Source organism: Equus caballus, chromosome 5, assembly GCF_041296265.1.
Source record: "Equus caballus isolate H_3958 breed thoroughbred chromosome 5, TB-T2T, whole genome shotgun sequence".
Classification (NCBI taxonomy): domain Eukaryota; kingdom Metazoa; phylum Chordata; class Mammalia; order Perissodactyla; family Equidae; genus Equus; species Equus caballus.
The window spans coordinates 80,643,324-80,668,068 of record NC_091688.1 but is presented as its reverse complement, the minus strand read 5'-3'; the positions used below and the strand labels follow the sequence as shown (position 1 = coordinate 80,668,068).

Sequence of the window (24,745 nt, the reverse complement as noted above, 5' to 3'; positions counted from 1 at the left end):
CTCGGGGCCGCGCTCCCCGGACTCCGCCCGCTCGCCCGCCCGGAACCCTCACCCCGCAGCGGAGCGCCCAGCCGCGCGCCCACTCACCTCCCTTACGCCGCAACTGGCACTCTGCTCACGAGGCCGCGTGGGCCGAGGGCTTGGCGCTCGGGATTCGGCCCAGGGGGCGGAGCCTGGGCGGGGATGGACCTGGCGTCTGGATTCAGAGCGCGGATTGGCTGCGGGGCCGGCCGGGATCGCGGACTGGATGGAACTGGGGGCGGGTTGCGGCAGGAGGCGGGGAAAGGTGCCAGGATGATGAAAGTAAGGGGACGGGATGAAGGTGGATGTTTGGATATGGCCTCGGGGCGCCATTGACTATGAGAATGTCCGCTATCCAGGACTGGACAGGGCTGGTGGAGGTGCTGGCCACTTAAACCGGTTAGGGCGGCGGAATGCAGGCGGACCTGGGTCAGGGGGCGGGGCGGGGCGTGGCTTCGGCTATGGCCGGGGATTGAGTATGAAATTCAGGCTCAAGGCTCTAATTGAATGTGTGTGACTGATCGGGTTGATGTAGATTATAGGACAAGGATTGGTTTGGAAGAAGGCAAGCTTTGGGGCCACAGAGTTTAGGCAAAGGGGGGGTTGTAGTTCGAATGTTGGAAGGTGCCGGACAGAGGGCAAGGCCACAGAGAGTGTGCAAAAGGGTTTGTAGTTGTATTTATCGCCTATGTTGGGGGTGAGAAAAAAAGCAGAGGAACTTTATATGCCTGAACCGTTAAATGAGTTTGATCAGAGAACTGAAAACAAAACGGGATGTGAAGCTGAAGGAGGGAAACAAGTGAGACATTAAAACTGAGGGATAAAAATCAGCTAAGAGAAAAAGGAAAACCATGAATTATTCCTTTGGGGAGAGCGGGGTTACCGAAAGGATAGCTTGCGTTAAGAAGCGAGTTTCGTAAATGGATTTTCTTCCTCTCCTGTTTTAAGAAGATGAGAGGATAGATGGAGTGGGAATGGCAGTAGCATTGTTAGTCTGGTTTAGAACAAAGAACAAAGATAACCTTTGGTTGAGGGAATATACTCTTCAACTAAGCACAAGGAGGTTCGGAAGAGGTTAAGTGAATGGAGAAATTATTGCGCACGATAGAGAATCTGCCCCTAGATTATGAGCTATTTCGAGTGGCATTCATTTGTCAGTATTCTCCTGGCCAAAGCCCACCAGGAACACACCCGTAGTCAGAAAGTTGGGTTTATCACTCATTGCAAACAGGGAGAACACACTTTGGGGAACCATGGGTCATTTTCAATAACAGCGTTAGAAATCTCTTCTTATACGATCTGGGCTTGTATTAGATGATTTGAGGGGAGGGTTCAAGGAAATGGAGATTCGTTCTGTTTTGGGTGCTGTCAGGAAGTGGAGGTAATTATAAGATTGGGTATCTTAATACATCTTATGTAGGAGAAGGGAAGGAAATTGCAAGGCTGTATCTGTGTTTGGTAAAAAAAAAGCACCAGTTTTACTTGTTGGGAGAGGAGAAAGTTTGGTATTTTTGTAGTTTGCATAGTGATCTTGTTTTTATCTGGAGAAGATTATTAAGTGATCTCGCCTGTTGTCTCACTTCATGATCACACAGCGACTTTGATGGCGGTATTCTGTCGGATTGTTATGTTTTACTGGGGAACTCCATGTCTAGTTCTTAACCACACTGAAGCCTTAAGGGTAAGTGTCAGATCAGTTTCCAATGCCAGGTGCTTCTTTTATTTCTCTCACATTTAACAAATATGAATGCAGGACATAGGTGCTGAGGCTACTCAGGAAAATGAGTCAGAAAAAGTGTTAGTCTTAAACCTTACATAGGGAGAAACAGACAACAGGTGGATAAATATATACAATGGCTTCAGAGGGTCATCAGTGTTATGAAGAAGCAATGAGGGGTGGACACAGCAGATAGTTTAAATGGAATGGTCAGGAAAGGCTTTTTTTGAGGAGGTGACACTTGAACCTAGAAGTGAATGATGAAGAGGCTACCTTGCAAAAAGTGATTCTAGAAAGGAAGACATCTGTTGAAAAGGTCCCAACGTGGGAACAAACTTGGCAAGTTCAAGGAGTGAGAGAGACGCCAGTGTGTCTAATAGTGATTCAGGGCAAAGTGCTTCCAGCTTAGGGTGGAGAGAAAGGCAGATGCCAGATCATGCAGAGCCTTGAAGACCTCAGAAAGGGGTATGATTTTATTCTGAAGCAGCCACTTAAAAATCTTAAGCAGAGGAATAGTGTAATCTTAATTACATTTTTTTAAAGATCCTCTAGCCGCTTGGAGAAGGGACTTGTGGGTAGGCAAGTGTAGAAGCAGGAAGATCTGTTAGGAGGTTTTTAGAGTGAGAGATGATGTTCCCTGAGACTAGGGTGGTGGCAGAGGAGAGAAAGAGGGCTTAGGAGGTCCACATCCGTTATGCCGACAGTCACTCATTTCCTCTGTTTCAGCACTCCACCATCAACTATGCCTGATTTCTCCTAAGTCAGACTCTCTGCTTGCCCTCTTCAGAGTACAAACTGCTAATCTGTTGCTGAGGTGAGGGGCGACAAATTGGTGGGGATGTGCAGACCAGGGTGGTAGTCTTGGGATGTAGTGGTTTCTTAGACAGGCCTTTAAATGGTCCTCCGGTTTTTAGTCCTGAGCTTTTGGAGAGTTGTGTGTGGGGGACAACATCTGGTTGCTTTTTTGGCTTTCTTCATGCCTGTCTAGGATTCAGCGTGTTTGAGTCTACCGTCAGCTATTCCCTGCCCATCTGCTTTATAACTTCGACCATTTAGTTACCACTGTCCTTCCCCTTGTTTTTGTTCTCGTGGGTTTATGGCTCACAAGAATCGCCTTACTGCTGTTTTAGTGGGGCTTGTAGAGAGAAAATGTAAATGTGTTTGATTTCCCATCTCTTGTTGTCGCTGTCAATAACAATCTCTGCCATACAAGAATTTAGTTAGGAAAGTTTTATTACTCATACAGTTTGCAAACTGGAGAGACGTGATCTCAGTAGCAAATCGCAAGTATGCTCCGGGAGAACAAAGGAAAGGGGACTGCCTTTATGGAAAAAGTTCCCGCCCAGGTTACCAGTTTCCACTCACATCTATTTATGCAAATGAGGGATTCAAGCCAGATCCACTGATACAAATCAGGGATGCAAGCCTGCTTAATCCTGATTGGTTGGCACAGGTCACAGTTTCATTGGTTAGGTCCACATGGCTGTTCTGCACTTTGTAAATTCAGGAACTTCAGCGGAGACTAGCTTAAGAGTGCATTCTGTGTTTTTTCTGAGAACAGGGTACCTGACTTCATCCAGTCCCATCATGGCTGTTTGACTCCATTTTGGTTTGAGGTCCCTGTTCACCACACAGAGTCCATCTTGTTCTCAGGTGTCTTTTTGTTTTTGAAACAGCACATAAAACATTGACCAACTTAAACTAGTTTTGCTTCCTTAAAACAATTTTTTGAAGAATCTAACCTTGCTCAATAACAGGGATAGCACTACGCATGTATCAGGTGTGAACCCATAGCGCAGGATGACCCTGGAACCAAGAATCTTCAGAAATGTTGCCACCTGAGCACTTGATGAAGCGAGATGGCCTTCAGTAAGGAAAATCTGGCTTCCAGCAGCCCAAGCAGCCTGATTATGGACTAATCCGAGACTAGCCAATCAGCTTACATGGCCCCAGCTGCAGCTTAGTAGCCCCTAACTCCTTAAATTTCACCCTGAACCTTGGATTGGAGAGGAAGATTTGAGGCTTTGCCTCCTAGCTCCTTGCTGGTTGACCTCGCAATAAAGCTCTTTGTTTTCTCAAAAGTTAGCCTCATGGTGTTGGCTTCTATATGTGTCTGGTAGTGAGCCCTTGCTTGGTTGGAATTTCATTTTATTCCACATTGTTATTAGTTTATATGCTTGTTCATTAAATGTTGGAATGACCAAATGCTGGGCATTTGAATCCTGTGTTCAGATATCAAGCTTTGTCTCACTCATTATACTCATGTTGGTGTTAAAAAAAGAAGTATAAGTGACTCCCTGGAATTATCAGTAGATGTATTTTCCTTATACCTTCTGCTCATTTGCTTTCTGAATAAAAACACAATATCTCCCTTATGTAGATAAAGCCTTTTCCATTGCCTCACATAGAGGACTGAAAATATTCTGAAGTAGAGTAGACAGAGAGCAGTATAGCATAGTGGATAAACCAGACTGTCTGGTTCAAATGCCAGCTCTGCCGTTTCCTAGCTGTGTAAACTTGGGCAAGTTACTTCACTTCTCTGTGCTTTGATTTCCTCATCTGTGAAATGTGGATAATAGAACCTTATTTATAGTGCTATTTTGAGGATTAAATGATTTAATCGACCTGAAAAAACTTAGAACAGTGCATGTTTCTTAATAAGTTCTGTGACATTGTTCCCTGAGAGGAAGGGAAAGAGAATCTTTAGGATTGGGCTGCTAGTTATTCCACAATATTTAGTTTTCTCTTCGCCTATAGTAATAGAACCCTCACATTTCAGCAGAGTATGTGGGTGCTTGGTGTAAAGACTGCATTTCCAGCTCCTGTTGTAGCTGAGTTGGCCATAAGACTAAATTCTGGCCAGTGGGATATAAGTGGAAACTGTATGTGCTTCTTCCAGGAAAAGTCTTAAAGGGGTAGTATGCCCTCCTTACTCTCTTGGTTTGTGGTTTCCCTGACAGTTTGAGTGCAGACATGATGGCTGCAGCCCTCTTGGATGACCTGGTGGAATCCTCAAGTTGAAGATGGTAGAGCAATAGGATGGGAGAGAAGGAGCCTTAGCCCTGACGTCATGGAGCCACCACTCCAGCTCCAGACCTACTATATTTACATGAGAGGGAAATGAGCTTCAATTTTGTTTCACTCTTTTATATGGACATTCTGATATGCAATCATAGTATGGCTGTGATGGTTTACTCACTCTTCTAGTTTGCTCCCCAAAGGCATCCCACTTTACTTTTACATGGGCCTTCCAGGTGACACCAGAGGAGTGGCAGGGAGGAGAAGCGATGCCTCATTATCTGGAAATGCTTCTCAAAAGGCATGTGTCCCTTCTAGGTAGTAAGAGTGAGGCAGGCAGAACTACCTTCTTCCTTTCTCTCATAATCCTAGAGCAGTTCTAAGGAAAACCTTCCCTAGGAAAAAAGACAAATCAGATGGATTTGTAAGTTCCTAAAGGCTTGTCCACCTTACATTCCTGCTATGAAGTGTTCTTGAAACTTGCTGAGAGTAGCTCATAAGCGTTCTCACACACACATACACAAACAGTTGACTATGTTAACTATGTGAGGTGATGGATGTGTTAATTATCTTGATCTTGTAACCATTCTACAATGTATATATCAAGTCACTGCATTGTATAATTTAAGTATATACAGTTATACTTGTCAAAAAAGAGTTATGTTCAGTTTTCAGTGTCACCTAGCTATTTTAAACGCAATATTTTGTGTGTATATGTAATATTCAGTAAATTAATGCTTTCCAGAGAGATAGTAATAGTTGTACAAACACAAGTTGAAATATATCAAAAACTGTAATAGAAAGTGTATTTTTTTTTAAGATTTTTTTTTCCTTTTTTCTCCCCAAAGCACACCAGTACATAGTTGTATATTCTTCGTTGTGGGCCCTTCTAGCTGTGGCGTGTGGGATGCTGCCTCAGCGTGGTTTGATGAGCAGTGCCATGTCCACGCCCAGGATTCGAACCAACGAAACACTGGGCCGCCTGCAGCGGAGCGCGTGGACCCAACCACTCGGCCACGGGGCCAGCCCCTAGAAAGTGTATTTTATCTGCAGAAAGAGCTGCTCAGGGTAACCTGTGTCTGTTTGTTTGTCTCTCTGCCTGTCTCTCTATCCACACACACATTTGGCAGGATTTATAACATTAACTCTTAGCATTGGTTACTCGAGCTGATCAGAAAGTCTTCACAGTCTTTGAACAACTTTTGAAAAGAGAAAATGAATTTTGACTTTACAAATCAGTTTGGTAGGAAAAAATTCATCCAAAACCTGAGGTCCATATGTAAGAAATAATAAAAATAAAAATTGTTCTTAGTGAAAACTTGGGCAAGTACTGTGCCCTTCAAGACATGGACTAGGTATGTGGCTTCTGGCTAATAGTGTTAGAGAATGCTGCGCCATAGGTAAATATCAGGGCATTAGAACTTGGTAGAAATTGTTCTTCTCGGGAATGTGCCATGTTTCCTTTCTCAGTCTGACTTCGGCTCTGGAATTCCTGGTTCACCCCTTCATGATGGAGCTCTTAAGCTTTCAGACGCCTCTCTCTTGCAGGCTATCTGTAGGTTCTCAGCTCCTGGAGAATTTCTATGGGGACTACCTTTTGCTCCCCCAGTTTGTCATAGTGTGCAGTGTCCTTTTGGCGCTGCTGTTCCAAAGCCGTACCACATGCTTTATGCTAGGTAGATCCGCAGAGCTAAAAGAGTTTCAGTATAATGTTGAACGGGAATGGTGTGAATAGACATCTTTGCTTTGTTCCTGAGTTAGGGGCAGATCATTTAGTTTTTCATCATTAAGTATTATCTTAGCTGTAGGTTTTTTGTAGATGCATTTTAGCAGCTTGAAGTAGTTCAGTTTTATTCCTAGTTTGCTGAGAGTTTTATCATAAATAGATGTCATATTTTGTCAAGAGTTTTCTGCCTTTATTTATATAATTAAGTGATTTTTCTTCTTCAGGATTTTAGTATGGTGAATTGCATTAATTGATTTTGAACTAGCCTTGCATTCATAGAATAAACCCGACTTGATTGAGGTGCAATATTTTTATACATTACTGGATTCAACTTGCTAATATTTTATTGAGGATTTTTGCATATATGTTCTTGAAGGATAATGATCTGTAGCTTTTTTTTATGCTGTTTTTCCCCCCCATTTAATTGTGGTATCAGGATAATGCTGCCCTTGTAGAATTAATTGGGAAATGTTCCCTGTTCTATTTTCTGTAAGAAATTGTGTTGAATTGATGTTATTTCTTCTTTAAATTCTTGGTAAAATTCATCAGTCAGTAGGTACCTTCAGGATCTGGAGAATTGTTTTCCAGAATTTTTCAAAATGGATTTATTGAGGTATAAGTGACATGCAAAGAATTGTATACATTTTATGTGTACAATTTGATGAATTGGGACTTATGCAAACACCCATGATATCGTCACCGTAATCAATGTAATAGACATATCCATTTCCCTAATTCTGTCTCCATTTTTGGTGGTAAGAACACCAAATATGAGTTCTACTCTCTTAACACATTTTGAGGTACACGATACCATATTTTTAAAAACAAGCTTCTGTCACATATCAATATTTTGCTCAATGACAGACCACATATACAATGATGGTCCGATAATTTATAATGGAGCTGAAAAATTCCTATCATCTAGTGACATCGTAGCCTTTGTAACATCATACAACAACACATTCCTCATGTTTGTGGTGATGCTGGTGTAAACAAACCTACTGTGCTGCCAATTGTATAAAAGCATATTACATACAATTATGTACAGTACATAATTTTATAATGATAATAAATGACTATGTTACTGACTTATGTATTTGCTATACTATATTTTAAATCATCATTTTAGAGTGTACTCTTTCCACTTATAAGAAAAAATTTTACTGTAAAACAATATGTTGTGTTCTGCTGACAGCAGCCTCATAACTCTCGCATTTACCATGTCTCTTGATTCCATCCTGTTCTCTTTTGCTTGATTTAATCTCGTGTTGTTTTGCTCATCATGGCCTGTAGACATACAAAATCCACTGCAAATGTTATCAGTAAGAGGTCATGTTGAGGGCTTGACCTGGAATGACATTAAAAGTGATTAAGGGCTATGGAGGTTGAAAATCAGTGATGGTTATTGCTCACTGAGCAAGCATCTCCCATTCTGCCATAGCTATGATCTTGAAGAACAAGAACAACGCGATGGAAGCCGTTAACGAATCTGCTTCATTGAACATAAGGAGACTAACAAAAATGCAAGAAGGGCCTGTATCAGACATGAGGAAACTTCTAAGGATCTGGATTGAAGACCAGACACAGAAGCACATCCCTCTCAGGACCATGATGATCATAGCCAAAGCAAAAAGTTTGTTTGCAGTATTGAAATAAAAGGCTGGACCCAACTATGATATTGAATTCACTGCTAGCTCCAGGTGGTTTAAGCCGTTCAAGAATTGTTATTCTTTATATAGTGTGAAAGTGAGTGGTGAGTCTGTGAGCGCTGATGTGAAGGCAGCTGAAACAGTTTTTGAAATTCTAGATAAGTTGATTGTGGAGGAAAACTCCTTACCAGAGCAAATATTCAATATGTTAAAACATGCCTGTTCTGGAAATGGATGCCTGAAAGGACTTTCATCCATTAGGAGGCCAAGTCAATGCCAAATTTTAAGGCATTTAAGGGCTGAATAACAGTTTTGTTCAGGGGCAATGCTGCAGGCTACAAATTGAAACCCTTTGTGATCTGGCACAGTGAGAAATCCTAGGCCTTCAAGCATATTAATAAGCACACACTGCCAGTGTACTACAGGATCAATAAGAAGCCATAGATGACCCGGCTTCTCCTCCAAGGTGTCCTCCTGAATTGCTATGCCAGTGAAATGGAGAAGTACTGTTTGGAGAATAACATATCTTTCAAGATTTTGGTCATTGTTCATAATGCTCCTAGACATCCTCATTTTATTGGTGGTCTTCGTTCCAATATGAAAGTGGTGTTTCTCCCTCCAAATACCACCTCTTTGATTTAATCAATGAATTAAGAAGTTATAGTAACTTTTGAGGTCTACTACCTGATGAGGACCTTTGCCCAGCCTATTGTTGCAACTGAGGAAGACACTGAGAAGAGTTGATGCAATTCTGGGAGGATTACAACACCTATGACTGCATCAAGAACCTCGCTGTGGCTTGGGGTGATGTCACCAAGGAATGTATGAATGGTGTCTGGAAGAAGACACTCAAGATGTTTTTTCATGACTTCAAAGGATTTACCAAGGATGAGGAGGTTGCAAAAGTCAACATACACTTACTTTTAAAGTAATAATTGATAGGTAAGGACTAACTCTTTCCATTTTAATTGTTTTCTGACTGTCTTGTAGTTCTTTTGTTTCTTTCTTCCTCTCTTGGTGTCTTCCTTTGTGATTTGTTGATTTTTTTTAGTGGTATGCTTTGATTCCTTTGTTTTTATCTTTTATGTATCTACTACAGGTTTTTTCTTTGTGGTTACCATGAGATTTGTATAAATCATCTTATATTTGTAACAGTCTATTTTGAGCTGATAACAAGTTAACTTTAATCGCATATAAAAACTCCACACTTTTACATCAGCCCCCGACACATTTTATGCTACTCATGTTACTCTGTATGTCTTTTTAAATTATCTATTAACAAATTAGTGCTACTATAGTTATTTTTAATAACTTTGTCTTTGAACTTTTATACTAGAGTTAAAATTGATTTACACACCACCATTACAGTATTAGAGTATTCTGAATTTGACTATATGTTTATCTTTATCAGTAAGATTTTTACTTTCATATGTTTCTATTTTGTTAGTTAGCATTCTTTTGTTTCAACTTGTAGAAGTCCCTGTAGCACTTCTTGTAAGGTAAGTCTTGTGGTGAAGAACTCCCTCAGCTTTTGTTTGTCTGGGAGTATCTTTACCTCTCCTTCATTTCTGGAAGCCAGTTTTGCTGGGCATAGTATTCTTGATTGGCATATTTTTCTTTCAGCACTGGAGGTTTCTGTTGAAAAATCTGCTGATAGCCTTATGGGGATTTCCTTGTATGTAACAAGTCACTTTTCCCTTGCTGCATTCAAATTTCTCTTTTTGTCTTTGAATTTTGAGCATTTGACTATAATGTTTCTTGGGGTAATCTTCTATCATTGATCTTGCTTGGGGTCCTTTGAGTTTTTTGAATATGGATGTCCATGTTCTTTTCAAGATTTGGGGAATTTTCAGCCATTATTTCTTTAAATAAGCTTTCTGCTCTTCTCTTTCTCTCTCCTCCTTCTAGGACTCTCATAATGAATCTATTTCTTTGCTTGGTGATATCCCATAGGTCCCATATGCTTTTCTTTTCTTTTTCTTTTTGTTTCTCTAAATGGCTAATTTCAAATGACCTGTCTTCAAGGTCATTGATTCCTTCTTCTGAATGATTGAGTCTGCTATTGAGACTCTCTATGGAATTCTTCAGTTTAGTTATTGTATTCTTCAGCTCCAGAATTTCCGTTTTGTTCTTTTTTATGGTTTCTTTTTCAATACTCTCTTTTGGTTGATATATTGTTTTCCTGATAGTTTTTAGTTGCCTATGTGTTCTCTTGTAGCTCACTGAGCTTCTTTAAGATGTTTATTTTGAATTCTTTTCAGGCAATCATAGTAAGCCATTTCTTTAGGGTCAGTTACAGGAGATTTAGTTTGTTCCTTTGATTGTGTTATATTTCCTTGCTTCTTCATATTCCTCATAGCCTTGTGTTGGTATCTATGCATCTGAAGAAGAATTCACCATTTCTAGTCTTTACAGACTGGTTTTGGCAGGGAAAGATATTCACCAACCAGCCTGGCTAGAGATTCTTGGAGTGTCTCAAACATTTTCTGTGGATGTATACTCTCTAGTAGTCTTCCCCCACTTTCTAGGGGGGAAGTTTCAGGGTTATGCATCTTTCAATTTCATAGAGTCTTGTTGGCTGCTGTAAGCTGGCTTCCCTCTTCCCTAGAGTAGTGCTCTGATAGGCTGGTATATTGGATACACACTTCAGTCCTCCCCCTCTATCCTGTGGGAGAAGTCTCAAGATTGTGCTTCTCCTGATCTCACAGAGCCATGCAGGCTACCATAAACCTCCTCCTTCTCCTTTTCCCCAGGTTAGTGTCCTGAAATGCTGAGTCCTTGGGTGCAAGCTCCACTTCTCTCTCCCCCTTCTGAAGGAGGTTCTGGATTGTGTGTCTTCTCCCTCTCCCAGAGTCATGCCAGCTGTTGAGACCCCCTGCTTCTTTTCCCTAGGGCAGTATGCTGAATGTATACTGTATGTATGCACTGAAATGGTAGGAGGCTGGGTGCAAGCTCTACTTCTCTCTCTTCTGAAAGGTAAGTCTCAGAGTTGTGCACTTTCTCTCAATCCAGTAGAGCTGTGCAGACTGCTGAGAGCTCCTGCCCCTTTTCTTTGTTTTCAGCTGCTCCTAGGCATCCTAACTATGCTGGTTGTGTCAGTGCTCTGAGTGAGAGGAGACAGAAGTAGGTGTTTTGGGCAGCACCCTGAAAGGTTAGGACTGTTGGATGTGTGCTTCACTCATTCTTTGTCCCCAGGGGAGAAATTGTGGGCCGAGTGGATTTCTCTAGGTGCTGAGCTGTTTCAGCTGAAGCGAGGGATTGACACGAGCACAGTGGAACTTCTCTTATTACCCATTTCAAAGAGGTTTCTCTCAGTTTGGTGCTTACTTTGGGTGTTGCAAATTCTAAACTGGATTCTGGAGGTCTCATAAAGGTATTTTGGCCAAAATAACACTGTTTTATTGGTATTTGTGTTGAGGGATGAGGGCTGGGACTTCATCCACTACCTTGCTGATGTCAATTCAGAGTTTATTTTACTGAAAATTAAATTTCCTTAGAAGTTATAGGACAATTCAGGTCACCTATTTCACCTTGTGTGAGTTTTGGTAGTTTGTGCTTTTTGAGAAATTGGTCCATTTCATCTAAGTCATTGAAATTATGCATGTACAGTGGTAATAAGGTTGATTTTTAGTTTATTAGTATGCCAAATATTTTAAAATTTCTCAAATTTCTATGCTTGTGTTTATTTCTCAGTGAATACGTTTTTACTTGTCTAGTTTATTCTTGACCTTGGACTTGTGTAGGGCCCTTTCACTGAGGGAGTTCTGCTATTTTGTCCGGATCCAAGTTTTTAGTGTGTTCCCTCCCTCTAAATCAAGGGAGCTTATATTTCCTTTCTCTAGACCTATAGAAGGAAAAGTAATAACCTGTCAGTTAAACAAGAGAAGACATACTTCTCTAGGTTGAAAAGAATTTTGACACAGGAACATCATAATGGTCAGCAAACGTAGGCCCTGACACGTGGTAGCCTCGGCAGACTGAAAGTGTGTCACTTCGAATTGCCCTTTTCCTGTGATTGTAGCACTCGGTGACTCATCTCAGATCTACTGTATCAGAAAGTCAGGAAAGGGTGGGATCCAGGGAAACTTTATGCTTAATAAATTGATTTTAACGCACAGCTGGATTGAACACCACTGGTGAAAGCAACATGCCTGCCTAGAGAGAGAGCTTTATTTTGTTCCTGGAAATAGGATTTGGAATCCGGTATAGACTCGTGCTACCAAGCTAGAAAAGAAGTTACTTAATTTTACTTAGTTTCGATTTTCCTATTATTAAATGGTTAATGAAGAAACCACTACTTGGTTTGAAAACAGAGTTATTCTTTTCTACCATGAAGTTTCTTCAAGTAACAAAAATGTATTTTATTTACTCCTTTGTTGCAGTGCAGCTTGGAAAAGAAAACACAAATCATATCTACATCTAAACACTCCATCTAAGACACTGTGGGTCTCACCTGGTCTCCTGTGAAGTTACAGTTCAAGTGAAGAAATACTGCTTAGCCACATGTACTCAACTGTGGAAGGAAGCATTCTCCGTGTCATGAGAGGGAAGGGGGTTCAATGGAGTGAAATGTCCCAACGCAATCTGGAAAAGCAGATTTATTAATATGGATTTAATGGCATTAGCTGCTTCCCTGCTTTTCTCTCATGATGCGGTATTTTGAAACACTGCATAATATTTTCTCAATCCTAACATATACAATCGAATCCATATGTCCCTTACAGATGTAAGCAACCTAAGGCAGATGCACAGAACTTTGACCAATGTTTCTATAAAGCAAGGAGCTGCAAACTATGGCTTGTGGGTACCATCTGTTTTTGAAAATAAAGTTATATTGCAGCACATCTATGCCCATCCATTTATGTTTTGTCTATGACTGCTTTTGCAGTCAACATAGCAGAGTTGAGCAGCCGAGACAGACTATATGGCCCATAAGACGATGAATAGTTACTATCTGGTCTTTTATAGAAACTCAGGCAACTATTGCTATGAAGCTAAAACCTTATTTTTCGGTGCAAACTGAAAAAAAACCCCATCAGAAATAAAAAAGCCTAGTGAAGCGTATTTTATTTCCATATTTTAATTTATTATTAAGTAAACAATTCTTAATTGCTTTAAGAAACACCAACGATTTACCCAGGACTTTTGGCAACTAGGATGAAGTCTACATATGCTGTGTAGTACCAAGAGCATTATTTTATTCGTCAAAAAAATAGTCGAAAAGATCCATATTCTCTGGGGAAAATCAGTAAGCTTTCAAGTACGACTGTTGAGAACTGGGAAAGATGGCCTAAGCTTTAGGATTATAAACAATCTAATAATTAAGTAGTTCAGTTTCCTAACGCATTATCCGTCATCATTCAAAGTCAATCTTTGTGAATTATACATTACTACAAATACAAAACGCGTAATTATCGTGTTACAATGTTTAGTCCAGTGTCAATTATTTAAAGTTCTAAAGTATCCCATTAAAGTTATAATCTGGTGAATTTAGCAAAGAGAGAAAGTTTCCTTATATAGCCCATTTGTTTATGACCCAACTCCTACTCATGCTAATGGTTTCTTCCATCTTCCTATGGAAATTCTGTAGAGATTCTAGATCGCTATATAAGATGATTGGCTTTAGCTTGGAACCCATCAGTGCAGATTGTCCATTCCCAGTGCTCAGGAATCACACCACTGCTCAGACTGTACAGTCTTGGTACAATGGAAAATTATACAGCATCTTCACTAAGCAGAAGCTAGGATGGTTCTTCCTGACATTGGACTCCATTGTACACTTGACCAAACTGATGCTCAACTATGTTCCAAGACTTTTACCTAAGGCTTTGTTCTTTATCCATTTGTCTACCAGTGGTCATCTGGAAGAATAAGCTTCTCCTGAGAGGAATCAGCTCATGATAGCTCCTATGTTGGTACAGAGGTAAAATCCTTGTAACACAATTAACAATATTGTTAGAAGGTGGACATGACTTCAATTATAGCACCACATGTCTTTGCAAGTTTTTTGTGTTATAAAAATTCAAGACCTAATATTAAGTGTAGTGACATTTTTCCAAATTCTACAAGTTTGAGTTATGCCTTGGGTAAGAGTGACCAGGAGAGCTCTATTCTTTAGGTCTTTAGCTTATGACACATCTCCTTCTTGGTTGTGCCATCCTCTTCTGGAGATTCTGTATCTCATTATGAAGTTGTCTGCTCTCATTTTGGAATCCTTCGTTTAGTAGTCGGGCCTGTTCCTACAAAGAGACAAATGGAGATAGAATAAAGTGTAGCATTAAGTAAATCTCTAATTTTATCTAGTTTCCACATTCATAGATTTTTTTAGTATTGAATTTCTTCTTGAAATTTATTCTATCCCTAGTTTTCATTGTACTTTCTCTTGGGCAGCCTAGCTCTATGATTACTTTTCCTAAATCTCTTTTAGCTAAGAGAAATTTTTGGCTTAGACCTCCTGATATATTGATGAACCTAATTACTGGTCTTGATCTTTTCTCCCATTAATTTTATACAAACTTTGTGAGCAAGCTTAATCATATGTTTGGTTCCAAATCTTATCTATGCATTAAAAACCTTTTATACACACATACACACATACATACATAATACAGAAATAAAGAATTCTCAAAATCTAATGGTTATGTGAGTCTTAGATAAGGGAATTTGATCTAAGTCTCCACAGCTTGGTGGCAGGTGTAGCAGAATATAGAGAAGGAAATCAGGGCCACAGACTGACATATGGAATTTCTGCACATAATTCCCAACTCAACACAAACTGGGAGCAGGGCCTAGAAAACAGGTAGGAGTGACAGACTGTCACGTAGATGTGAGAGTCAAGGCTTCCTTCTGATCACAAAGGTTCTCTTAGAGCTAAAGTAATACCAGGTGTCACGTAAAAGCAAAATCACTGTGGATCCCACTAAGTGGTGAAGACAGTTCAGACATCTTACCAAGCTGCGTAGCTCTATAAAAGTTATTTGATCTTTTCTGAACCTCTGTTTCTTCTCTTAAGTGATAGGGACATAGCAGTTCTTGCTTCAGGTAGTAGTAAGCAAGAGATACAGCTAAGACATTTTTATAATGCCAAGCAGACAATAGCTACCATTGATTGAAGGATACACTGATAAAGGACTGGATGTGACAAAGCTGCAAATAAAATCTTCTAATAACCAGACATAGGCAGGGGACAGGCCAGGCAGGCAGACAGAATTGAAAAGTACAAATGGCCAGCAAAGTCCTTCTTCTGGGCTTCATGTTCCCACCGCCACTCTAAGATGTGATCAGGGAGGGTGGAGGGAAACCCAGAAACCTAAAGGCGATATAATCAAATACCTCAAGTTTAAGAGCGAGAGTCCTCTCCTGCTCTGCCAGCAGCTGGGCCCTATCTCTCTCCATCTTCTCAGTCAATTGTTTCACGTGTTCCTGATAACTCTTTTCTTTCTGTTCCATCATCTGCTGATTCTTCTTTTGCATTTCCTCCAACATTTTTGCCGCAGCCTGTGCAGATTCAGCTTTCACACGTTCCACTGTCAAGAGGAAAAGGAAGAAGAAGAATTTATGTGGGTGACCATGTTGCTTCTTTCTTCCTTGTACACTCACCTGTCATTGCTGCTACTGACTGTATATGCCCTACTCAGAAATGACTTCTGCAAGGGAGAGGCATCTTTGCTCATCTTGCTGTAGTTTAAAGATCCCAGCCAAATTATTAAAACTTTTAAGAACTTTTGAGGTTATCTAGTCTCTTGACCCACTCCTCACCTTCAATCTCCTTTTCCTTTTCTGTGAGAGTCTGGTCTGTCTGTAGAATTGCATCAATAATAGACTCCTTGGACCTCAAGTATGTCTGAAGAGTCTCTTCAGCCTAGGACCCAGAAAAGAGAGAGTTAGTAACAGGAAATGACTGTGGGCACTTATTCCTATTTGCCCACCATCTTTTCCTCTAGAAATTGCTCCTTTTGGCCCTGGTGTGCCTGGTGGTCAAGATTTCCTGTCACAGGGGTGGAAACATGCTCCAGAATGGCCAATCATGGCACCCTACTAAGGAGAATCCTTTATAAGAGATTGATATAGATATAGATAAAGATTCTTTGTTCTTTAGACCGAGGGCCCTAATTTTGGAGCTGTTGGTGCTGTGGTTCCCTATGGGGTGAGCTTGTTGGCAAATGAAGCCATTAGGGAGAAAGCAGATCAGAGAAAAGGAGGTGGAGGGACAGAAGTGTGGGGTTGAGGGGAGCAACAGAGAGACAGATGATTACATTATTTGAAATCTTGGATCTAGTGCTGCTTAAAGCCAGTTTGAAGCCTAAACTGATGAATTACCATTTTTGTTTAAGTGACCATCATTGAGTTTCTGTCCCTTACAACATGAAGATCCAGCTGTAATAGTGGATTACAGTAACAACCTGGTGATTAATCTGAGAATCCAATTTATAACTCAATTTTTAATAGAATGCACTCTCTTGGATGGGCACATAGGATATATCTGGTATAACAGGCTCCCTGTATATGTTTATTGAATGAAAGCATGAATGCTGTTAGCCCTGTAATTGCACACAGATCACACTGGTGTTTCAGGGAGGCATGTCAACAGCTTCCAAGAATCAACCAATAAATCTTGATTACCTGTATTCCCTTCCTGGGTTCCTGAAGGTACTTTTCCTTCAGCTCTTGTGTCTTCTGGATGAGGAGACGATACCCTCCTGGTTTGGAATAAATCCCCTGCTTCACGTCCTCTTCTAGAGGACTGAAAAGATCCCTAAGTAAAGCTGAGCAACGATCTGATGATGCTTTCATGTTCTGTTTACAGAAGTCATCCCGCTTTTTTTCTAGCTGGTTCTTTAATGTAAAAATAGGAAGTGAAAAGAATAGGGAAAAGATGTTAGTTTGACCTCAGAATTTCTGGAAAGGCTCCTCCAAAAAACGCATCTATGACCCCTAGGCAAACTTACAGGCACCTCAGCAGGACCATACCCTTCTTCCTGATCCTGACTTTCTACTGAAGTCCCTTTCTCCTTGGAGATGAAGTTCAGAGCAGAGATTACTAGCTTTATGCCACACCTTTGGAGATAAACTTCTGCTTTGCTAATTGGACCAATGACTGCCTATGGAATAAAGGTGGCTCAGCCTAAGCCTGCTTGAGATAACTAAGACTACAATTTTCTTTGCTTTCGGCTAGAATATCAAATCAATCTGATAATAGTGGGCATGTAATTTGGTTAGAAGCTCTGATTGTTACTTATATCCATTTCATTAAATTATAGGGAAGATGATTAGTTTATTCATGAGACAAAAAATGTTTTAAAACTTTGTTATGATAAAATTGGTTCTTTTTATTATGATACTAACACAGCGGTTGTCACCATTTTAATGTCTAGTAAGAATTGCTTCTCTAAAAATAAATGTCCATTTCATTTTCTCATAATACTTTGCCTTTGGAGACCCTATCCATATAAACTTGAGAAAAAAATTACCGCCAATTCCTTTTGAAATAAATGGTCTTCATCTTTGAAAGAACTCTTGATGAAGATTTCAATGGCCTCTTTCTCACTGGCCCTGTGCAGGTCCAGCAGCTCCTGGAGGGTTTCCGTGGGCAGCTTCACCTTCTGGGTCATCTGCTGATCGTAGTGGGCAATGGCCTTTTGCACTGCAGCCGCATTCTCAATCTGGGCCAAGGCCAGGACTGCGTTCTCCATGCAGGGCAGATCCCCACTGCTGATGGCATCGAGATAGGTCAGCACCAGGTTCTCTAGACCTACAAATGGAAAACAAATGATGATGTTTGTTGTAGGTGGGGTGAGAAAATGTTCTATTGTGTGTAATTCTGATGATGTCTATTAACACTCATTTGCCTGACAGCACCAGTGTCCTCAGCATCACCCAGAAGCTTAATAGAAATGCAGACTCTCAGCCTCTCCCCCAGATCCAATTGAATTAGCTCTTTCCTTTTGACAAGATCCTCGGGTGATATGTATGCACATCAAAGGTTGAGAACCTCTGTTCTAGATAGCAGAGGCCTGTGTTTATTGAATATATCCACTTTATCCCCAAGCACCATTGGGACGGGAACTGTACCTCCTTCATTTATGTCTATATGATTAGCCCTGGTCCGTGGTAAGCATTTGACCAATATTTGTGGAGCAATTCAAAAGGAGTCTCCCATTTTGTTTATTCTAGCAGAGCATTGTCCAAGAGAACTTTCTGTGATGATGGAAGTGTTGCATATGTACTGTCTAGTATGGTAGCCACTAACCACATGTAGGTATGAGCCTTGAAATATAGCTGTGTGATCAGAATTTTAAGTTTTCTTTAATTAATTTACACTTCCATTTAGATAGCCACAATTTCCTGTTGGCTACCGTATTGCAGGTCCAGTTCACTAGGGCAATTTTAAGCAATAGAGCTTTTTTCTTTTGCCTTTCCTATCTTTTCTCACCCAAGAAATTTGACTAATAACGTCTATTAGACACGTTGTCGTCATCTAGAATTTAACACGATAATAGCAGTAGATTTGCATTTTTCAGAGCTGAAACTAGATAGACGTTATTCTACCTTCCTTTATTCTTAGCCATGAGAGTAAAGACTGGGAAGAGGACTCACGGGATCCGTTGACCTTGATGCCTCCTGAAAGAGTTTTTGTTTTGGAATTGCTGAAGATGTAGGAACAGAAGGCTGCAGCTTGTTGCACAAATTCGGAGTCCAGCTCATCATCATGCAGTGTCTCAAGCTGGCCTAGCTTCTTCCGGTGAGTGGGCCGATCAAAGATAAAGCATTTCTTCTTTGGGAAGAACTTCCGGATACAGAGTCGGGGCAGATTAAAATTTTTATCTTTTTGACTGGTACCTGGAGGAAGATAAAAAAGGACTTTGCCTAATATAGGGGCTTGCAAACTTTGTAAACGGCCAAATAGTAAACATTTTAGGCTTTGCAGGCCAGCTCTCTTTTCCAAGTACTCGGTTCTGCTATTGTAGCATGAAAGAAGACAATAGACAATCTATAAACACATGGGCATAGCATTATTCCAATAAAACATTATTTAGAAAGACAGCTGGCAGGCTGGATTGTCCATCATTTGCCCATGGGCTATAGTTTACCAACTCCTGGACCTGTCCACTCTTCATGTTTTAATCTATTTTTTTTTCAAGTAAATGCCCATTCTACTCCATATTCTTTGGCTAATTTTAGCATCACAAGCCCTAAGCAGGGAGTTAAAATCAATCTGATCATAGCCCAGGGAAAGGTGAAAGGAAAAGAAACTTCTTAGAACAGGGAGAAGATAACTTAAAATCAAATCTGTTAATTCAGATATTAAGAAAGCATTAATTCTTCGTAATAGCCAACTGAGAAGAAATAGAAAACTATAAATATGAGAAAACTGTAAATAGAAAACGAAAAAGTGATAGTTTCTGTGCTTTGTCATTCCCATTTATCAATTCTAAGTCCTCTTTACCTTGCTTAAGCTTGAGTGAATTCTCCAGGTACTCGTCTGCTGTGATGGGTTCTCCATCTGCTTTCAAGTCTAGGGAGAAATCTCTCAGCGTCCACACAAAGTCTGGAAAGAAGCTCACAAAGTCACCTGAATCCTCACCCACATTATTATCAGATGTGGATTTTGCCCTGATTCGATCTGTCAGCTCTGTCACGTAGCTGAGTAACGGACTAAGGAAAACTGGCAGAAAAGAACAGTGTGCCCCATCCCCTGTTAGTTCCACACTTTCCAAAACCTTCATTTCATCTGTTCTTAACCCAGGTCTCAATTCTTCATTAGCACATGGGATCTTTCCCATGCCCTTGAATTATTTTTTGTTTTCTCTTTTTGTGCTTGATTCACCAGGATTCAGTCAGGCAGCTGGCTTTTTAAAAGCAGTTCTCCCTCTGATTTGGTGCTGTTCTGGACCACTAAAAGGATACTGCAGTTGGTCCATGGCCTGCTGGTTGATGGTTCCCATGCTGTTGTACACGAAGGTGCTGCTCAGGAGGACTGCCAGGGCAAAGATCCAGGAGTCATTCTGGTTGTCACCCTGGAAGTCAGAACACATTTGGGCCTGGAGTATGTTTCATTCTCATGGCACTTTCCAGATCAGTAGTAGTAAAAGTATGTTCATTTAATTAGAATGTTTTTTAAAAATAATGACCCAAAAGAGGAACCCTAATCTAAATGAAAATGATCATTAGTAAAGGACTCGGACTTTGAATAGTTTTCCGATTGGTATTTTTGGTTTACATTGATTTTTACTAGGCCCTCTTATGATCATTGATAGATAATTGCAAAAAAATAGTCAAGGTTGGTGGGCAGTCTAAGACCTTAAATATAATTTAATGTTAAAATTTTCTCTTATTTTTCATAGCAAAATTTTGGCTTATCTAAGAGTAATAATACTTGTATTAATAATAATTAATTAATAATTGTAATTAATAATAGCTTTTTTTTTTTGATGAGGAAGACTGTCTTTGAGCTAACATCTCTGCCAGTCTCCCTCTACTTTTGTGTATGGGATGTCGCCACAGCATGGCTTGAAGGGCGATGTATAGGTCTGTGTCAGAGATCGGAACCTGCAAACCTGGGACTGCCAAGGCAGAGCACGCAAACTTAACCACTACGCAACCAGGCTGGCCCCCTTGTAGCTATTTTATTGAGCAATTATTATGCACCCAATACTTCCTATTACTTATCTTATTAAATATTTAAAACAATTCTATGGGGTGAATATAGATCTATTACATCCATTTCAGAGATCAGAAAGCTGACGTTAAAGAGGTCAAATAATTTGCAAAGGCCACTGAGTTAGGGACAGAGTTCAAATTTAAACACAAAGGTATGGAGCTTCAAAACCTAAATCTTTAACTAGAGTTCTGTGCAGGCTAAGACTCGTGATATTGATTTTATTTGTACTACATTTTGCATCTGGATTAACTGGCTTAGCTTATAGCTGTTCTTAATAATTAGAATGATGTCTTCTGACCACTATGCTCTTCTGCTAGGATTCTGCCTTATGAATATTTTCCTCACCCCTGGTTGCTAAACTTAGCCTCAGGACATGTAAACAGAAATGAAAATATATATCATGGTTAAGTACAGGCTCTTATTTACAGAAACATTAAATAGTGTAGAAAATATTCAGAGATGAGGGGCTTATTAAAAAATTGAATCCTCAATCTTTACCTTCTCTACATCTCCCAGACCCTCAGTGTCAAGCAGAACTAAGACATGGTTTGGCTTCTTGGGATGAGGCACACACCACATCCAGATTCCTTTGGTGTGAGACTGCACTGTGGAGCCCAGAGAGAAGCCTGCAAAGGGCAGTGGAGACAAGACAGGGTGGAGTTTTAATAGCAGATGGATCTGGAAGTTGAGATAAAAGTTAACATAATAAATAGTTAACATAAGTTAGGAGAGAGAACTGAAACCTCAACCAATATTAAATCTTACTTACAATCAGAGAAATAGAAAAATCAGCCTATCTGATACTTGAAAAAATTCAATACTTTTTCATGATAAAAACCATCAACAAACTAGAAATAGAAGGAAATTACCTTAACAACATAACTATCAAAAACACAGAAAATAACAAGTGTTGGCAAGGATGTGGAGAAATTAGAAACCTTGTGCATTTCTGATGGAAATGTAAAATGATACAGTTGCTATGGGAAAATGGTATGGCAGTTTCTAAAAAAATTAAACATAGCATTACCATATGATCCAGCAATTCCACCTCTTGGGTATATACCCCAAAGAAGTGACAGCAGAGACTTGAACAGATATTTGTACACCCATGTTCTTAACAACATTATTCATAATAGCCAAAAGGTGGCAGCAACCCAAGTGTCTATCAATGGGTGAGTGAATAAACAAATTGGTATACACATACAATTATTCAGACTTACAAATGAAAGGCATTTTGACACATACTACAACATTGATGAACCTTGAAGACATTAAGGTTAGTGAAACAAGCCAATCACAAAAGGACAAATAATGTATGGTTCCTCTTATATGAGAGTCCTGGAGTAGTCAAATTCATTGAGACAGAATGTAGAATGGTGGTTGCCAGGGGCTGGGGAGATGGAAGAATGGGGAGTTATTGTTTAATAGGCCCAGAGTTTCTGTTGGGCAAGATGAAAACTTCTGGTGATGGAAGTGGTGATGGTTGCACAACAATGTGAATTTACTTAATGCTATAGAACTGTACACTTAAAAATGGTTACAGTGGTAAATTTTGTGTTATGTATATTTTACAACAGTAAAAAAAAAAGAAGAGCCAATACAGATTTAAACATTTTTTTAAATCTTAAAGATCAGTGGAAACTTGCTGTTACTGCACGAACATTTTAGTAAATATCTTGTAGTTTATTATTATGTACATTAATTATTTTTATTACTGCCTTATTTCTTCTAGGAAAGGAACAATTCATGCTTATACAAGAGGAAACTAAGGCAAAGTAGGAAGAGAGAGAAGCTGACTCTTTCAGGTCATAGTGAAGATAAGAGCATAACTGGATTGAAAGTTAGCTTTCAATATTTCTCCTCATCTCCAACTTTCTCTCCTCACATCACTGTACTTGATGTTGGCATTGTATGTGGACAGAAGGGACTCGGCAGAGCTCTGCTGGTGCCACTCACCCTTTCTCTTCCCAGCCAGCTTGTTCATCAGGTAGGATTTGCCTGTGCGGTAGAGGCCCACGATAGCCACCACCACAACAGGCTGTGTAATGGCAGACAGGATCTTCAAAGCTTCCGGATTAGCCACTAGTTGCCCTTTAGTGTTCTCGATGAGGCACACTGGGCCTGGCATGTGGACCTCTGGGGCCATGTTCAGAGTGTTCCTATGTCTGCAAGGGAAGAGATGGGATGACAGAATTTCCGGTCTAAGTACGTCAAGAACTTTCACCAGTTTACTCTTCATTCAGAAAATGGAGTCATAAAATTCCCCAACGTAGCCAAAAGTTTTGTGTGCATTCGTGAGATAGATGAGGGGAGGCATCATTTTAGAAAGTTACTAAATTATTAACAGAGTAGTCCATTGAAAAAAATGTTGGTATGACAGTGACTTATCAACATTCAACCACTTTCACAATCAAGATTTTTTATTTAATTTAGCATGGAAAACTTTCCTTTTGGATTCTCTTTAAAAAATTTACACTAGATATTAAACAGAATAGAATAGGATTTAAAGAAATTTATTTTACATTTTGGCTATATGTTAGAAATCCAATATTGATTTATTTATTCATTAATTCTTAAAATCAATAAAGACTTACATGAATAAATGTTTCAATGTTTGGTGTATGCCCTTTGGAAAATTTCCAGATATTTTAAATGTGTGTGTGTGTGTTTCTGCTATTTATGCTCTTTTCACTGGAATGAGGGTCCACAGAACTCCTCACACTGCCATTCTGGAAGTGGAACCAGTATAACTTACTCTTGCAAATTTTATAAAACTATATGGCTATATGAAACATATGACTAGGGACCCTTACAGAGTTTTGGAATGGGCTCATGCAAGCAGCCCTGAAGCTTAATCTTCACTAGTTTCACAGTCAATTAGGCTCCAACTAAGTGGGGGGGGGGGGGGGGGTGGGTATGACTGCACACCTGCAAATACTGAATGTTGCTAAAAATCATGTGTGTTTGTTTGTGTGTGTGTAAGGGAACAAAAGACTAGGAAATAAGCATGAAGAGATCAGGAGGCAGATCAGGAGAGCTAGAGAGGAAGTTGTTCAAAGAAAATATCTATAATTTCCAGCTCTACAATTCTAGGTTTTCTGGGATGGGGGAGAGGGAGGGGGAGGGAGAGGGAGACAGGGAGGAGGAGCTGAAATGAAAGAGGAGAGCTGTCAGACAAGTGATGAATGAAGCTAATTCTATGCTAAGGAATTCAGGGGAGAAGTTTTCAGAAGGCAGGATCAAAACTGCTTGAGAGCCCAGAGAGGTCAAGGTAAACAAAGATGTTGCCTTTAGTGATAAAGAGGAAATTTTTAGTGAGATGCTGGGGCCCAATTGTCTTTAACAGTGTGAGATGGCTGTTTACACTGCATCTCATGTAGTATTCTTTTCTTCTCATGAAAATCATACACGTGGCCCTTTCAATTTCTTAGCTGCAGTTGGATCAGTATTGAGCAAGTTCCTTCAAAGCCAACGATAATTTAATTGTGTCCCCAGTCAACACAGACAGTATCAACACAGAAAAAGACAATCCTAATGCATTTCCAGCTCTCAGTTTAGCCCCATGTCTGCTGGTGCCTAATTCAACACAAGCACAATAGTGACATCTAGGGACGTGCTGCCATCTGATAGTGCCGGGATTTCATCTGCCCTCGTGTTCCACATCAGGCTCAGCTGCAGCTCATCTTGATGCTGGTCATTTTTTAGAAAACTAACTGACCCTTATAAACCCCTCCCCACCCCTGCCTCGAGCTTATCATGGGCTCCATTTCCCAGAGCAGAGCTCCTTTAGAGCTCCAGAGAAAGCTGCTTTGGTGAGAAAATAGAGTTCTTACCTGTTTTTCTCCTCAGTTTCTGTGGAGCAGTTACTTCTCCGTGTCTCACTGGATCGCTGGACTTATATTTCAACCGTCCAATGTTGTGGGGCTTTCCGGATTTCCTTTGGAGGCCAGACA

At 40.2% G+C, this 24,745-nt stretch overlaps 3 protein-coding genes across 12 annotated transcripts in view; 1 reads left to right on the top strand and 2 right to left on the bottom strand.

The window, feature by feature from the left end:
- Nucleotides 1-388, bottom strand: part of KYAT3 (kynurenine aminotransferase 3) — a 54,370-nt gene extending 53,982 nt beyond the window's left edge. For 3 of the 7 annotated variants that reach the window (XM_070267334.1, XM_070267335.1, XM_070267327.1), the window contains exon 1: nucleotides 88-163. Coding sequence is in view for 1 of the 7 variants with exons in the window: in XM_023641713.2 (XP_023497481.2) it covers nucleotides 88-354 (267 nt within the window). In the remaining 6 variants the exon portion in view is untranslated. Of the gene's footprint in view, nucleotides 1-87 lie in introns of all 7 variants that reach the window. The other 4 variants (XM_023641713.2, XM_070267326.1, XM_023641710.2 and 1 more) reach the window with 4 other exon arrangements.
- On the top strand, nucleotides 181-22,749 carry LOC106783229 (uncharacterized). 4 transcript variants are annotated; one of them, XR_011438824.1, is made up of 7 exons: nucleotides 1,591-1,702; nucleotides 2,465-2,552; nucleotides 5,605-5,824; nucleotides 7,924-9,073; nucleotides 17,692-17,860; nucleotides 18,696-18,872; nucleotides 22,525-22,749. XR_011438824.1 is itself a non-coding variant. In XM_070267337.1 (3 exons), exons 1-3 carry the CDS (start codon nucleotides 317-319, stop codon nucleotides 12,565-12,567), a joined length of 378 nt encoding a protein of 125 aa, XP_070123438.1. In that variant the 5' UTR covers nucleotides 181-316; the 3' UTR covers nucleotides 12,568-12,708. The 4 variants fall into 4 exon arrangements, 1 of the variants encoding a protein (XP_070123438.1); XR_011438825.1 differs by lacking the exons at nucleotides 1,591-1,702; nucleotides 2,465-2,552; nucleotides 5,605-5,824; nucleotides 7,924-9,073 and adding an exon at nucleotides 19,962-20,177 and having other exon boundaries at nucleotides 17,724-17,860; XM_070267337.1 differs by lacking the exons at nucleotides 1,591-1,702; nucleotides 2,465-2,552; nucleotides 7,924-9,073; ... (1 more) ...; nucleotides 18,696-18,872; nucleotides 22,525-22,749 and adding exons at nucleotides 181-420; nucleotides 12,514-12,708.
- Nucleotides 13,196-24,745, bottom strand: LOC100052081 (guanylate-binding protein 1). Its single transcript, XM_005610445.4, has 11 exons — nucleotides 24,626-24,745; nucleotides 22,749-22,957; nucleotides 21,291-21,418; nucleotides 20,039-20,148; nucleotides 19,578-19,774; nucleotides 18,728-18,970; nucleotides 17,602-17,882; nucleotides 16,754-16,966; nucleotides 15,890-15,992; nucleotides 15,464-15,657; nucleotides 13,196-14,370 (listed from the first exon to the last, which is right to left on the bottom strand). Exons 2-11 carry the CDS (start codon nucleotides 22,936-22,938, stop codon nucleotides 14,254-14,256), a joined length of 1,776 nt encoding a protein of 591 aa, XP_005610502.1. The 5' UTR covers nucleotides 22,939-22,957; nucleotides 24,626-24,745; the 3' UTR covers nucleotides 13,196-14,253.

Excerpts from the sequence above, each read along its gene's own strand:
- LOC106783229 (XM_070267337.1), top strand. The coding sequence starts at position 317 with ATGAAGGTGGATGTTTGGATATGGCCTCGGGGCGCCATTGACTATGAG. Across the intron at positions 421-5,604 it reads GGTGCTGGCCACTTAAACCG|CACACCAGTACATAGTTGTA; the intron begins GTTAGGGCGGCG and ends TTCTCCCCAAAG. Across the intron at positions 5,825-12,513 it reads TGCAGAAAGAGCTGCTCAGG|TGCAGCTTGGAAAAGAAAAC; the intron begins GTAACCTGTGTC and ends CCTTTGTTGCAG.
- LOC100052081 (XM_005610445.4), bottom strand. The coding sequence starts at position 22,938 with ATGGCCCCAGAGGTCCACATGCCAGGCCCAGTGTGCCTCATCGAGAAC. Across the intron at positions 18,971-19,577 it reads TTCACTCAAGCTTAAGCAAG|GTACCAGTCAAAAAGATAAA; the intron begins GTAAAGAGGACT and ends ATCTTCCTCCAG. Across the intron at positions 15,993-16,753 it reads AACCCAGGAAGGGAATACAG|GCTGAAGAGACTCTTCAGAC; the intron begins GTAATCAAGATT and ends TCTGGGTCCTAG.